At 30.2% G+C, this 16552-nt stretch overlaps 1 protein-coding gene across 5 annotated transcripts in view; it reads right to left on the bottom strand.

Moving 5' to 3' along the window:
- Positions 1 to 16552, bottom strand: part of LOC129613622 (adenylate cyclase type 2) — a 120838-nt gene that overhangs the window by 30384 nt on the left and 73902 nt on the right. For all 5 annotated transcript variants that reach the window (XM_055527756.1, XM_055527758.1, XM_055527759.1 and 2 more), the window contains 2 exons: positions 14013 to 14135; positions 11824 to 12018 (listed from right to left, as the gene is read on the bottom strand). In XM_055527756.1, the coding sequence (XP_055383731.1) occupies positions 11824 to 12018; positions 14013 to 14135 (318 nt within the window). The remainder of the gene's footprint in view (positions 1 to 11823; positions 12019 to 14012; positions 14136 to 16552) is intronic.

Genomic DNA, 16552 nt, shown 5'->3' on the forward strand with positions numbered 1-16552 from the left:
TTGAATTTCGTGCAACGGGAGAACAGATTCCAAATCAATCGAAAATTATCTCAATTCTATCGGTAGTCGGCATTTTTGTTAATTCCGGTAAATTATCTTGTGAGAAATGTTTTTTGCCAAAAGTGACAAAATTTACAGTTTAAAATTAAATCGCAGTATATATCGGTCTCCTTCCGATAATTTTAAAAAAGGAAAAAGTGTAAAGAGATGGAGAGAAAGAGGTTATCATAAGTCATAAAGCTTAACATATCTTACATACATAAGTGAGAAATTTGTAAACTTGTTTTCTTCAATTATTGACGGGCGATGGTAACATGTAAATGGACTTTAGAATTGTAATTATAGACTGCTAGATGTACGCATACAAAGTTCTAAGTGTCGTTCGATTCTTTGGGACTGACACATTAGATATACAAGATTATTAGAATATGTGTTTTCAATAGATAAAATATTTTAATCGGTAATCTAATCCCTATAGTTGTCATATATTTCAGATGTGTTTATATATACATATATGTATAATTTATATACAAACTTACTGTTTCTTAATATAAATTGGAATAAAAGCAATATAAAAGTACAGGAAAACAAATAATTTTTTTACATTTATGAAACAAATATTCTTTGGAAGAAAAAGAAAAACAACAAAGAAAAACAAAATCATATTATTACATACGTATGTTCTTAACAAGATTTAAAACAAGCTATTAAAAAAAGGATGTATTCGTATGTATACATCACATTAAAAAGGATTAGACATTTAATAGCATATGTGTTTAACTGTTAGAGATGAAATTATCCTTGTACTTTAGCATTAGCGTAAATTCTTAATTTTAAGTAAAGCAAATTTCAAGAATTTAAATGGTTTATAATGTTTTTAATAGCAAATTAAAATGGAAAGTGGATTTACAAGATGTTTAACAAAGAATCCTTAAAAAAAACAAGGAATCATAAACTTGTTATTTGCGTATATTTTAAGTAATTAACTCTAAATTGATTAGCAGATTAAAAATTTTTTAAAATTTATTTTAATTTTGATGAAAATGATAAGTGTACGGAGGAGTATGTAAAATGTCTCTGGAGAGAATGTAAAACTTTACATTAGCTGGCATGTAGCATCTGGCCTACACCTCAAATTATTGAAATTTCAATTAATTCATAAAATTCACAAATTAAACTTACTTTTACATATAATTAAATATTATATTTATATAAGGTTAAAGAAATCTATAGCTTTTTAATCTCTAAATAATTTTCAATCTATCGAACAGTAGCAACAGATTGAGTTTTACCAACTTTTCCAATCCAAAAATTGTTGCAGCTTTTTTTGCTTAATGTTATTTTTCAGGTTTACTTAATTGTCTATAAAACAATTTTCTTCATGATAGAGCAATATGATTGCAATTGTCTTCTAGGTCATGTTTATAAAACCCTTGTATACACACATACAGTATGTAAGATATATTAACTAATATCTTTCGTAATAATCATGCAGTTACTTCATCTAATGCAAACAATAAAACAGATGACCTAATTTTGTTTTATTCTTCTTTTGTATACTTTCAAAGTAGCACAGTAACTAAAAAATAGCTGACTTTATGATTACTTTGTTCTTATATATGTAAGTATTTGCAAAGTTTTTCATAATTTTATTTTCTAAATAAGTTAGTAGTAAATTATTTGAAACTTAAAGAATCTTGGAATTTTGAAAAACTTTGATAAAATAATAAAAAAAAATATCATTTTGAAACAACCAAGAAGTTTTTCATAGATAAAATGTAACATTCTTTCTATTATTTTTAAATGTGTATATATACATTGTTAGATTGCGTTCCATATTTTATACCACATATCATTTTATGATTTAATTTATACATGTGAATGAGCACATTTATGTGTGCAATGGTGTAGGTATACGTGAAATATTTCCAGTGGCAACATTAAATTCTCATCTATGCTTTCAATGAAAATGATTTTCTCTCTTTAATTTTTTTATTTGATATGATGACACATTGATACATTTTCGATCCTTATAAGCATGTATATGTATATATATATAAAGGAATTTTTTATGGTCGGATACACAAATATGCATATTTATGAAAGACGATGTAATATGAAAACAGTCAATTTATATTTCAACAAAAGATAAAAATTCCTTTCGTTTCTTTAATCGGTTAAATTGAATAGAATTTCTTCATCTTATAGCTTCCATGTTTTCCTGGATAATAACGATTTTTTGCCGCCCATACTCTCTTTACTGACTGTTTCGGTGATTAATCGCCTGAATTCGTACTGTTACCTATAGCATCGTGCTAACAAAATTTTTGTAAAACCTATACTTCTTACAATATCCTAGGAAGATTCCACTCAGATCTTCACAGCATGAGGGAATATTGATTGTCTGAAACGTATTGGCTGTTCTCATTTTTTGTTCGATGAGCATATGTAAAAAGCGTGGAACAACATGAAAATATCACAATTTTATCCAAAAATTAAGGGTGCACTTCAAACTTAATTTTCTCGAAACACAATTTTTTGACTATTTTCTTTGAGTCATGCGTTCCAAGGAAAAATGTTTAAAATAGAAGGTCACATCGAATTATTCAACCTACCACAATACCTGAATTGAAAGATTTTATACGATTCTTTTGAACATGAAGCAAAGTATTCTTTCTAGAAACAATTTATCCCAGAAGCAAAACATTTTCACTTCCAAGAAAACAGTTAGGTAAAGTAAAAATATTTTTTACTATCAGTCGCCATGTTCAAAGCGAAAAAAAATGTGATTTTTTTTATTTACTTGTAAGAAATAAAGAGGAAATAAGCATTTTTATTTTCCTTTTTTGACATTGTCTTGAATTGTTGGAGAAATTCATTTGAAATCTTGAAAATTAAAGCTAAAAACTTTCAAATTCGTATTTTCTGTATATTTTTTCTGCGTTTTATTAAAAAACAAATGTAATTTTCGCAAATTTTTTACCACCTGACTGAAATTTTGTTTTCTTCTTCCCGTAGAACATGGAAAGTTTATTTTAATACTTTCTTTATTTGATGCTATAAGACTTAATTTAAAAATATTTTTTCTCTTCTTGTCTAAGTCGGAAAACATTTAAATTGAATTGGTTTTCTTTTCTTAAGAAAGTTTAAATTTAAAAAGTTTCTAAAAATATAAAAATAAAGGATTTTCGTTGGGTAGTTTAAGTAACAAATCTGTTGAACGTCGAAGCAACACAATAATGGATAAAGTTATTAAGATCTCACAGATTTGCTAGAAAATGATTTACAGAAAAAGTACTATTTAAATAAACGAAATCAGTCTTGATATACAACAATATTTGTGGAACAACAATATTATTAAAATAAATTAATTTAGATCGTATACTATGGAAGCGTACAATTGCAAAACTTTCATAAGACGATTATTTTGTCTAATATCCAGATAACATCCAAATCCTTATAAAATTCCAATAAAATTACAAGATAAACAACAAGAAACCAAAAAGAATGAATCGAAATTAACGTTAAACTTTATCCTTGCAAATAATCCGTCAAAATCTCTGCACGTATTTTACCAAATCAAGGATGGTAAAATACTTTCTTCCTAGAAAGCAATATGATTATAAAGAGAATGTAAATAAAAAAATCTTCTTTTCTTTTTTGCTGAACTGCTGAATAAAAAAAATCTATACATATAAGAAATAAAATTGAATACAATAAAAATCTTTTTAAAAGTAGATCTTTCATCAATTGAATCGAAATTTCAATGAATGTATACATAGACATTATGTAGGTCGACAATTGTTAACTGTAATAACATACATGAATGATAAACAAGAAACCAGTTTTTTGTAGTCATACATTATGATCTTCCAATCTGTATTATTATATTGTTACTACTAAAGGGAAAATAAAGCACGAACCAGAATCTTCTTTCAGAACATAAAATTGCAGCCAGAACAATATTTTTCAATAACTTTCATTCGGTTTGGTAATATTTAAGTTGAATTCGCTAAGGGAATTTTTTCATACCAAAATGTATTATGGAATTTTTTCAGAGACACCTATCAGAAAATGTAATCAGTGATTGAATAAGACTAACTATACGAAAACTTTCCACTACGTTATTGTGACGAAGCCACTCTCATAGACTTCAGCCTGGGTTATAATTAAATTTTTGTTCCCAACAAAATTATGAGATTCAAGATTGATTTTCTTTTACTCTTTCGTTGTTTTCTTATATTAGGAAATGTACAGACCTTACTCACAATTAACCTTAGATAATTAGGAGCTTATAATTAAATGACAAATCCAACTACGAATATTATTTAATTAATTGATTTATATGATCAAGGTTATTGGTTTTTTAATTAAATAAGATTTTTGAGCTCCTAACAACTGCCGGGATAAATTAGGCTTTTATTAAAACGCTTGAATTTTGCTGAATCTTTAAAAATTCTTTATTGTTAAAAAATGTTTCGTATTTTCTTCTCAATTCCCTTATTTCCTTTTGAATTTAATCAGATTCTTTAAGAATTTTTCATAAACTGTACAAGGTTACAAACAAGAAAAACAAAAAAATTGTATTTTTTTTTTTGTTTTTTTTTTTCTAAAAGAGATAAAAGCTCTTCTTTATTTTTTTCTTCTCTTAAAATTTTTACCAGATTCTTTAATATAAATGAAGAAAAAGAATAAAATAAAAACACCTGGTGAATGCTGATTTTATTAACAGATCGAATGAAAACAGCTTAACCTTAATAAAACAAAAGACTAAAATACAAAAAAAAAATCGAAAAAAAGTGGTTTTCTTCTTTCATACCTGCATGTAATCATTTTCGGGAGTGTTACGATTTTATTATTCGGTTTACAATACCACGTTTTGGTCCGACCTATATGTCGGACGATCAAATTCTATGTCGAAATTAATCAGATCAACGGATATTTTCAGAATTATTGTTTATAATAGCCTTAGTTTCAGAAACTCTACCTCTTAGTCACAGTACGTTCTTTGTGCCTGTCCGTATTTGATGTGGAAGATCTGCCCGGGGGTTTCACGCGCGACTTTTGAGATTCGCCGGGGAGGTTGGATGGTTCGAATGGATGGTATTTGGAATTAGATTGAATGAGAGTGGTGAGATGTTGTTTTTGGGGGTTACTGCTACTACTACTACTCACAGTATGTGGTTCGACAATATTTCCGTACATTTGCATTCGCATAAGCATAAGCCATCTATCATTACTTTTCTACGATAGTTCTTGGAATAACGAAATGGCCAATTCACATATTTTGACTACATAGATGTAGAATTTGTGAAATTAGGGCTTGTTGAGTTAAGACGAATAGAGTTAGTGGCCCAACTCTATATATGAGATCTGATAAAATTTTTGACAATGCGTGTCGTATATCCGCTCGTCTTAACATTTTGCATAAAAAAGTTTCTTATGGGATAGAAGTAACATGATTAACTCTCAGAATTTTCGCTTAATAAATCGCTTTTTTGAATACTAAGATTGCAGGGCAAAATGTAAACCTTTAAGATTTTTTCATGATTTAAAGAGGAGAAAACAAAAACAAATTAAAATTTTAACTTTAATTAAAATATCTAACAGATTTTAAAAAGATTATTGATAATTTCGTAGCCTCAATTTTCAGTTAACTAAATTTATAAAATTGAATTTCAAAGGGATTAGCGAAAATTTATGGCCGATTTCGGTTTTTTCAAAATATCAAATATTCATTTCTAATACATGGCCCGTGACTTAGAATTAGGCTCAATATTTTTACTTGTGGCAGGTCCATATCAGAAATAAGTTATGAGAATTCAGCAAAATTTTAAACAATATTCGAATATCCCTTATTCATTTGCGTACCACATTGAATCAATGTTATTTACGTGGCAATATTTGTTACCAACTATGTCAGTTTAAAAAAATATTAATTTTTTGAAATGTAATTTATCTTTAGTATCTTAAATAAGGATTTAAAACTTGTCATTGTGAACAAATTGCAATATTTATTATGAAAAAAAAACACAGCAATAAATTTAATGAATGAAAAATTCATTATTAAAGTGTTCAATGATTTTCTATCATAGATTGTTGTGATTCAAGCAAATTATTTTTCTTTTTTATCCAATTAATTTCACATTTTATCCTTTTTTCTTAGTGCACACGCTATTGTAATTTATTTTAATTTAAGTGTGACAGCAATATAAGTTATAAAAAAAAAACCTTGAAAATATTTTGTAAACACCATGGGAATAATCAGCTTGCTAAACTGTTAAAAACAAAGATAAAAAAAAAGAAAACAGAAAGGATAAAAATTCGATTTGTTATTTTGTGTTGAGTGTAAACAAATTAATTTAGGATTTTTGTTTATTCAATTATTCTAAACTATCCCACTCGTACTTTTTTTATAGTTTTTTCTATATTGAATTCAATTCAGATCCCGCCCCACTCCTCCCTTTGTGACTAGTTAAAATGAATTTGATATTTATTAAATAATATTTAATTTAGAATTGATTTCACGATCAAATTTGTTTTCCCAGTGCATAGGAAAACTGAAGATAGAGGAGGACTTTATCAGTATAGATAAATGATTGTAGGTTTAAATATGTATTAATAACTTGCGGATTTCAAATACATTATACAATTCTTATATTAAATTGTTGATTTCTTTTGTTTCCATAATTAGCGGTCTGATATTGAGGGCTCTTTTGACAATCACGTCATCTGTGAGTCGTTTCACAAACGAGGGATTAATGTGACGACGAGCAGATGGATTAATAGGATGCTACAGTATAGGATTATTAAATCCACTATAGATACACTCTTCATCTTCGCTGCAAAAGGGTTCTTCTTCCCTTCTAATCTAATCGCTGTTCTCGATGCTCTAATCGCAGGGTTCTGTTTCTCGATCGATGGAGACGTGGGATCGGACTAGACTCGGGTTCGATCGTGTGGTATGCAAGCGGGTCCAAAAAGGAGTCGGGTATATATGGTGTCCGCCCGGATAAGCGTATATATGCGACCCTTCACCCGTATAGCACGGTAGCACAAAAGACTTCGGCTCAGATTACATCCAAAGTGATCTGGGGTTGCCTTGCTGCACTTGTGGAATTGGCATCGGTGAACAGAGTCACGCTCTTTTGGGTGCGCGGTCACAGTTGTCATGCGGGCAACGAGATTGCCGATGGGCTGGCGCGGAGGGGATCTGGGGCTGACTTTCTATGATCTGCCTTCTTCCGCCGTGGGGGGCCAGACTTGCCTGCTCACGGTGGAATACAGCCTTCACTGGTGGGACACGCAGGGCTGTCGCCATACGAAGGTGTTTCTTTCGGCCGGCTCAGGCGGATTCACCGCAGAGTTGGAAGGTACAATCTGCATAGGCTGCAGAAGTCGGCTCCCCCATGTGATTCAGCAAGAAGGCTAGACAGAAATATGAAAATTAATGGAGCTAATAGAATTTTGTGGTCTCATTAAAGCCATGACAAATAAAAAAATCAAAAAAATTTCAAACGCATTTTCTGTTAAGAGTAATGAAGTCTTTTGAGCGATTCTTAAATTGAAAGTATAATTTTCAGAGACAACTAAATATTAATTAATATTCGAGAATATTTAACTAACCCCTAGACTTTCCAAAGAGAGATGAAATAAATCTGATGACCTACAGAGTGATTAGGCCCACCGTGGTCTCACAAGAGACACTCTAAAAACTCTAAATGCTCTTATCTGTGTCTTTCGCACGAATAGTATACTGATCGGAATTATGTCGAGATACTGCTTAATCTGAGTGAATTCGGCTAGAATAAGATTCGTGCAGGTAAAAGCGTTCGATCTTGAAGATGTGTCACTTTCCGGTACTTAGTAGAAGGAAATCCTAGGTGAATTAAGTAATAATACGCTTAAGACGCTCACTCCCCATTTTTGCCTGTGGGATGGTGTGATGCGCAAATTTCCGCCCTGGATTTTTCTGAGGTTGTCATGGAAAGAAGTATCGTTATGGACTAAAAATCTATACGGAGAAAGTGGTTCTCTTGAAAATCCAAATTTTTAAACACTCTACAGTCTTAAAGAAAACTGGGACAATGGGGACAAGTAGGAAAATCGGGACAACTCGGACAATATCAAGTTTATATAACGTGCTAGATATTGAAGTGAATGTTTTAACGTTATGAATATCCGTCCTTCTAAAGTAACAAAAATTAATGGAAAAAACTGACAGTGTGAAACAGAATGGGGCCGTTCCTTTTTTTTTAGAAAAGGATGAAATTGTTAATCTGTTTTTAGTTTATATTAAATTTTTTCTTTCTTTTTATTGCGAAAATTTTATATTTAGGTTTGCTTTTCTATCTTTGAATCCTAATTTGTAAAATTATATAAAATAAGTGTAAGATTTTTATTTCTAATTTTTTTTGTTTTGTTCTCTTTGCGAACATTAGGATGGGACACAAAGTTTGAATTTGTTTTGAATCCGTTACTTATTATTCCATTATATTATTTTCAGAAATTGTTTTCGTAACGCAATTCCTTATTATAAATAGGAAAATAAGAAAAACTTGTTACACAAAATTAGTAAACATTTAAGGGCAAAATAGAGAGTAATTTGCATTTTTAATAGAGAATAACAGTTTGTAACACCTAGTAAGGCACACTTTAAATTCGCTAAAATAAGGTAATGAAGAGGTTAAATTATAATTGTGAACTTGTTCTACAAAAAAATTTCGGCATGGTAGTTCAACTTCTGCCTATTTCGGACTAAAATATATCCCGACTTATATGGATGTCTTGTGCCCCTCAAGGTAATTTTCTCTATTGTAGATTACACTCTAGAATAGAGTTAATCGGGGCAACAGTGCAACGCTATTGCGTATGAGGATTTGAGTGTGGGATATGCCCCTATATCACTCATCTCTTGATAAGCGTCAGAATCTTTCGAGACTCGCAACTTGGCCGCCGTGAACGAAACCTCCTAGAATATAACATTTGTCTTACGAGCGAGAGCATTTTCTCTATGACACCACATTAAAAACCATTTTACTTCCACAAATTCCTTAAACTGTAATAATCTATTGAGTTGCACATAACGTTTTGTTAAATGTCAATTCAATTCATTTATGCCAACAGATTGTGATTAAGCTTTTTTTTTTCGTTTCCGGCGAATTGCCATTTTTCAATTAAATTATTTTGTGTAGAAAAGTTATTCATTTAATTTCCTACTTACTTAATTTTCTAAGCATGAAATAATAAAATTAAATCCTAAATTTCGAACTCATTACAAAATTATCGCACGAAAAATTTTCTCTTTTAACTTTTTCATTTCTTTTACGATTAAATAAAAGTTTTAATTGTTTCAATTCCATTTTGGTTCACATTGATTGATTTGTTGACGGAATAATAAAAGTTTTTTTTTATAATTGTTTTCCTCATTCCTTCTAATTTTTATTTATAAATTTTTTTCCGACTTTTCTTAAAAATCGAAAGTAATTTTCTTTGAAAAATATTTTCATTGTTTTTCTTGCAAAAATTCAAGATTTTTTTTTATTACCTTTTAACATTTTATAAAGGATAACAAAACTTTGATTTAAACGATAAAGAAATTAACATGTTCATTCGTTGAAGGAGTTAACCGTCAAAGAGGGGGATGTAAAGAGAATGAAGGTGGTTGTTAACTTAAATAAGATTTAAGATTTGTTCTTCTATAATTTTTTTTGATAAAGCCAGGAATCTGAAAGAATTTTGTTTTATTTGTTGAGTTTCTTTTTTATAAAATAAAAACTTTAATTGTTGGAGGAGAAAGTTTGTATGTACTTTGAACTTGTTGATATTGCTTTTGTTTGTAAATTCGTTCTTATCTTGGAAAGGGTAAAATGTTGAGGAGAATTTTGAATTTAAAAATTTTATTACAAAATCCTTTGAATTGAATAATTTTATATTGAAATTATTTCGAGGATTAAGCTGATGACAGAATTATAAATAACATAAGGATTTTTCTTCGTAATTAGGACGTATTTTAAGATGATTAATTATGGCCCGTTATGTAAATGAGGTAGTTAAAACTCGTTCATTCTTTTGTTACTTTAAAATTCTTAAGAATTATATTAAATTTTTAACGACTATATTATAGTTCTTTAATGTAACTAGACTAGATACTGACAAATAAAAATCGAGCCCTATAATAATCGGCGTATTCTCCGAAGCGTTATAATGCTTTGGCTTTGGGTCTGGTGTAGCCAAAACTCCAAAATTCATTGTAATTTGAATTGGATCGGCAGTTTTAAATGTTAATCCGGGAATGGAACATAAGCATTAGTGAGGTGAAACCTGATTATAGACTGACAAGACTTCCCATTGAAGAAACGAACGTTGCCATTCAAAACAATTCATTATTCAAGCAATTCCTGCATAAGAGACCAAAATTTATGTTTTCTACAGCTATAAATTATTTTTCTCAATAGATTTCATTCAATTTTTAAAATCTTCATTTTTAATTTTCTTTAATATTTATCACCGTAATTTTAAAAAAATAATTTAATTTACATCTTGCTTTCATAAAGTATGCGTTTATCGTATTCATTTATTTACATAACAACTACAGTATTTGTGCACATAATGTGTGACAAAGCGCATCTAGTATAATTATTGCTTTTTTATGAAAATTACTTTTCGAAAGCACAAACATTTACATAAGAATTATCTCATAAATAACTTCTTATTAACATTTTAAATTCAATGGGTTCTTCAACAGCAAATAATGAAATTGAAAAATTAAAAATTACATTTGAAAATTCTGATTTTTTTTTTATTTTTAAATTGTAAGTATTCCCCTAAATGAACATTTAACGTCATATTCAAGAATTATATAGTTGCGATGAACGTCAGGTTTCATTTAGACGTTCGGCATGTGTATTCTTAGATGAGAAATTTGCTTTAATAAAAATTTTCAAGATGCCGACAGTATTTTTAACTATTTACTTAGTTGTAGATGACAATTAAAATTTGCAAGTGTTGAGAGTTTGCAACCTTAAAAGATGGATGCCTTAGGCATCTACCAAAAAATTGACGGAGATCTGGCGCCAATTTGATTTATTCAGCCATTACAGTTGTATTCCCGAAGAAGTATCGATGTGAGATTTTGGAAGATGCACTGTGTATGGTAATCAATTTAGTGTATATTAATAATCATAATGTATGACATACAGCTATGCGACTCCACACTCATTTAGTCGTATTTCGATAACAGTTCGGGTATCGAAACGAATTTTTGACATTCAAAAGAAAATTGGGAAATGTCTGATGTTAACAATTGCAAGATGTTCGCGTGTCAAAACGAATATTTGATATTCGGAGAAAATTTTTATGGTATCCGGATGAAATTATTTATTTGAACTTGTACTACATCATTGCCAGAATAATTTTCTATTCTAGTCTTTATTTCGCCTTATATTCTATATTTCCTAAAATAATCCAAAAACAATTCTCTACATTGTATATGAATCCCTTCAAGCAGTCTTTAGTGTAATATAACTGAGCTAAAAGGTATAACAGCAATTATTTTAAATAATTTTTATTTTTCCACTTTTATACTTTAAACAAGTAAGTATATTTTGCATTATTACGAGTATTACATTTGAAAATAGAATAATAATAAGAGAAAATGGAAAATAATTGTAATAACAGTTTTAATATAATCGTAAGACAATAACATTATAATTGAATTTTATATATGTACATACTGTAGCAGTAGAATCATATGTATAAATAATGATATTAAAATAAATAAATAATAGTTAAGAATAAAATTTTCGTTTATTTTTCACTTACCTCAGCTGCAATATATGCTGGTATTACGCTAAGTAATAATTGTTCTTGTTGTTCACGTTCACATTCCAATTTAACTCTTTGTTCAATACCAGTACGTGTACCATCTACTGTACGTTTATGTGATGCATCCGACATTATTCTATAATAAAGTCCTGATACTGAAGCAGTAGCAAGCATTACAACTTCACCAATCAGCTGTATGTAAGTATAAATGTATATATATATGTGTTAAATAACGTATAGAAATGTTTATGATATTTTATTTTGTTCTTAAAATAATACATGAGATCTTTTCGAGGTTTATATGGGATTTGCGTAGTTGTTCTTTTCTCTATAATTTCAGTTGTTTAAGGTGTTTGCAATATGGAAATTTTGATTTCCGTATCGTATAGAATTTATTGTGAATTTTACAACCAGTGCGGTTTTGTATATTTGCATGCGGTTTGAATGAAATTAAAACTTGAACCAATTTGTAATAACTTCAAAAATTTGCCGTTTACCATCTTTTTAAATTGAATTTAAATTTTTTCAATATATTAAAATTTTAGATAGTTAATTTATTACTTAGATTGTGCGAAAAAGGTGGTAAAGCAACTTGATCCACCGTTAGTCATTGTACGAACAGGGTAGCAAAGCAACTCCCCAAAATTTACAGGTGGCACTGCTCTATAGACTTTTAAGTTTCCCCTGAGAGGGGAAATGCCCGCTTAGGAGACTCACGACCCTCTTATAAAGCTTCTGATGGCAGTGACCAAGAAGCTCTTTAGACTGTCCAGTTCTTATTACTCTGTGCACAGTAGTTTATTATTTATATATTTATTAACTATCTTAACAAGTTTGTTTCACTGACGTAAAGGCAGATCTGGATAAGGCAGTGCTTTTTTATGCTAACGAATCAAAAATGATTAATGCTGTTTGTGAGCATCTAAAAAGTTATCTAAATGAACCGAAAGCATCATCAATCAATATTTAAGATAGAGGCACACGGCATTTATCAAATATGTCGGAAGCAACCTCAGGTGATGTGGAATCTATATTTTTTTACAGACAGAGATATTAAGAAGAGCCAGCCGGAGCTCCTAAAAAATCGGCTCTAACTTCTAACACTTACATTCGCTAAGTCTGTAGCGCGCCCGAAAGAATAAGACCCAAGAAATGTCTGCCAGGAGTTCGCCAGCGCCGAACATGTGCATAGAAGATGGGTCACCGTTTCCTCCTCCCCTTCGTCACAGCAGCTCTCACAAAGATCGTTTGCCATACCACAGTACTGATATCCTCCCTTCTGAGGATCCCGTCCCATCTAAGGTTGGTGTGCTCCACTACGACGTTGCGCAGCAGCAGCTTGTAAGTGCTTAGAGGCATGGTCAGGCTATTATTTTAAGGTGGAATCCCAACGGTAGTTTCATGTCCCGCAAGCTCGTCAGCCTTACAGCATTTCGCTAAGAGATGACCTGCAGTCCATGACCGTTCTGGAAGTGGAACTCTCAGAACTCAATGCTCTTATCGCGATCTGACTGTCAGTGAAAATATTGACGCTACTGACCGATACCATATTGCAACCAAGCCAGCACAGAGCCTCCGCAATCGCGAAAACCTCGGCCTGAAAGACACTACAGTGATCCGGTAAACGGATTCGAGAGCTCAACATCCAATTGCTCAGAATAAACTCCCCCATCTACCCTGCCATCGAGTTTGCCCATCTACCCTACCATTTTTACAAGGACGGATCCGCTCTCAACAACTTCCTCTCTCAGCCAGGCTGGCCTGAGCGGAATAGAAGTCCCAAAGCTCTTCGTAAATGAGAGCACCGGGGGAACATAATCAGTTGTTCGATCAATCAAATCTCCAGTCCGCAAGAAGGGAAACATGCAAGCACGCAGCAATCCTGCGTAGACCAATGTAGACCATTACCATTCTTTGAATTTTGCTTATTAATCTTAAGTTCACAGTTGTACGGAGCGCTGGCCACCCCACCAGAATACCGTACATCAGGACCAGTCTCACTATTGCGGTGTATAGCTAATAAACCATGCTTTGGTGAAGCTAATAAGTGAATACGCTAATGTTACGGAACGTTGATTTTACGTTAAGTTTTACAAAGGAGGGGGGGAGTTACCATCTAAGAATTCTAAATCAATTAAAAGCACACGTTCTTTTTAATCAACTGTTTAATCTTAAATTTAACTTACCAATTGTAGATTTGGAGAATAATCAGGAGTTGAACTAATTTTACAGATCACATGTATCACAGTCATTAATCCTGCCAAAACCAATGATACAGGCCATGATATAGGCAGCATTGTATGTATTCCCTGAAAGTTAAGAAGTAAGTTTAAAAGTAAAGTGTCATTTAAATAGTGATATTTTAATATATAGCAAATGAAATTTTAAATAAATTGCTAACTCTCTTGAGGAATATCTTGAACCAACAACCTAACAAAACTAGTCTGAAATCAACGTACGTATATACTAATGTTTAGGTCCAAAACATAGTTTTGTTTGCCATTCACATAGTAATCATCGGCTCATACTCTCATTATATACCAATTAAATAATCTATGGGAACATCCTATTATTAACTTGACTTTAGTTATTTGTGGTTATATTCAAAAATAAACCTGATCATATTCAATTAATTTTTGACATAAAATAATGCTTTCCAATTTGATTTCAAATTAAATTTATGTAAACTTAATCACAAAATTAACCAACCGCATTACCATAATATTTTCGTGTTATTTTGACTTTTATTCAATTATCATCTTTCAATATGATTTATTCCAAAGCCTTATAATTTGGATTATAATTAATAACCATGAAATATTTTATACTTTGAGAACCATTAGAAGCATACGTATGTATGTGTATACTTGTTATTATTTCCATTCTTTTATAAACACGTAAATTTAACAAAATTTGTGCAAGGCCAAAATTTTTATTCATGTCGAATTCATTATTATCCTTGGTCTTTATTCTTAGTTTCATATTTAATTTAAGATAAATTCTAAAGTAACCGTAAAGGATAATAATTTTACATCGTGTTCAATTTATATTTTATATATTAAAGAATTACCATCATTTCCAAAAACGTCCATATATAGGTTTTAATAAATAGGTTGCATTATTTTTGATCAAAAATCAAATGAATGAAATCAGTACAAGAATTTTTGTGAGAAAATGTTTGAGTATTGGAAAAATTCAAAGCATCTAAGGTAAGGTTCAAAATTACCTTTAAACAAAAAACATAGACTAGTTTCCATTGAATATTTGAACGCGAATCAATTAGTTGTAGTGGAAATGTTGATAAAACACTGGATGAGTCATATTCCTGTATGATTTCTGAAGCAATTTTCAACTTAATTAAAGAAACTCAAATAGCGTTTCGTTAAAACTCGTAAAGAGCTCCATAACTAAAGCTCGTAAGGGGATCGTTTTCCAAAATGAGCTTTAAAAAAAGTTGAACGGGAATTCGGATGATTATTTTGCTGGATGGCAGTATTGGAAGCTAATGAAGAAATTTTACCTGCAGATGTATTTTAACTGAAACTTAATAAAGATACAATTCCTTGGGATTTACACATTTTTTGGAAATTGACCCCATGAGCAACTAAGACGCGAGATTTAATGACTGTGAAATTAATTAAAAGATTTCCTTATTCGTTGTTTTCTAATTCGGAAAGTCACTTAGTGTTTCTGCTGTACTTGTAAAGTCTTGAATGAAATACCAACAATTTTTCCGTTATCTAAGAATGTCATTTAAAACTTTGATGTCACACATAAATTTTTATCTCATGAATCAATAGACTTTTATCTTCTTCTTGAATTTCTTAAAACACTTTCATTTTCTTGCATTTTTAATAATTATTAAGTTTTTACTTTTATTTATGGAAATAATTTTACAGCCTCTTATATTAATTATTATAGTGTTGTCAACGAAAATGAAAGAAAGTTATTAAAATAAAAGTTTGCCTACTTTACTTTCAATTTTATGAAACATTAATGTAGGTGTCAAAACTTTAATTTTATAGAAACTGGTTGTAATGGTGCTGTCCTAAATTATTTTCTACATTAATAAATGATAATGTTAGAATTTTTTAACATTTTAAGGATTCTAAATGATAGTTATACTGGTGTGCCGGAATAAAATAATAATTACTGGCATGGAAAAACTTTATTTTGTCATTTTATGATGTCTTTATCTATTTAACCATAAAAAGTTTGATATTTTGTCCACCCAATGTACACCCAACTGCTAAATTTGAAACTTCACATTGCAAAACATAAAATCCCCTGAACGTCGATTTCTTTCTTCAAATTCATCAATACTCCAGGAAATGTTCGGTCTCATCAATATTCCAGGAAATATGAACAAGCCTTGATTTTAGTTGTACGGCGATATGAAATGTTAATTCACGAATAAGATGAGAGAAAATATCGGAAAATGAAATAAAACTCGCAACACATGCCTATATGAATTTGTGTTTAGGTGAAATGAAATATTTTATCGCACAACCATTTTATTTTATTACCAAATGCTCATTAATTTTTAAGAGCATCGTGCATATTAAAAAAGACACATACAAATACGCAGTTTTTCATTCAGAAGAGAGAAAAAAATTTATTATAATTTTATATTATTGATAAAGCGTTTAAAATATCCAAAATGACGAAAATAAATTATTTTCAAGAAAATCTTTCATTAGACTCCAATAAAATACGGTTTATTGCT

Source organism: Condylostylus longicornis, unplaced genomic scaffold, assembly GCF_029603195.1.
Source record: "Condylostylus longicornis isolate FDR11 unplaced genomic scaffold, ASM2960319v2 ptg000084l, whole genome shotgun sequence".
Taxonomy (NCBI): Eukaryota; Metazoa; Arthropoda; class Insecta; order Diptera; family Dolichopodidae; genus Condylostylus; species Condylostylus longicornis.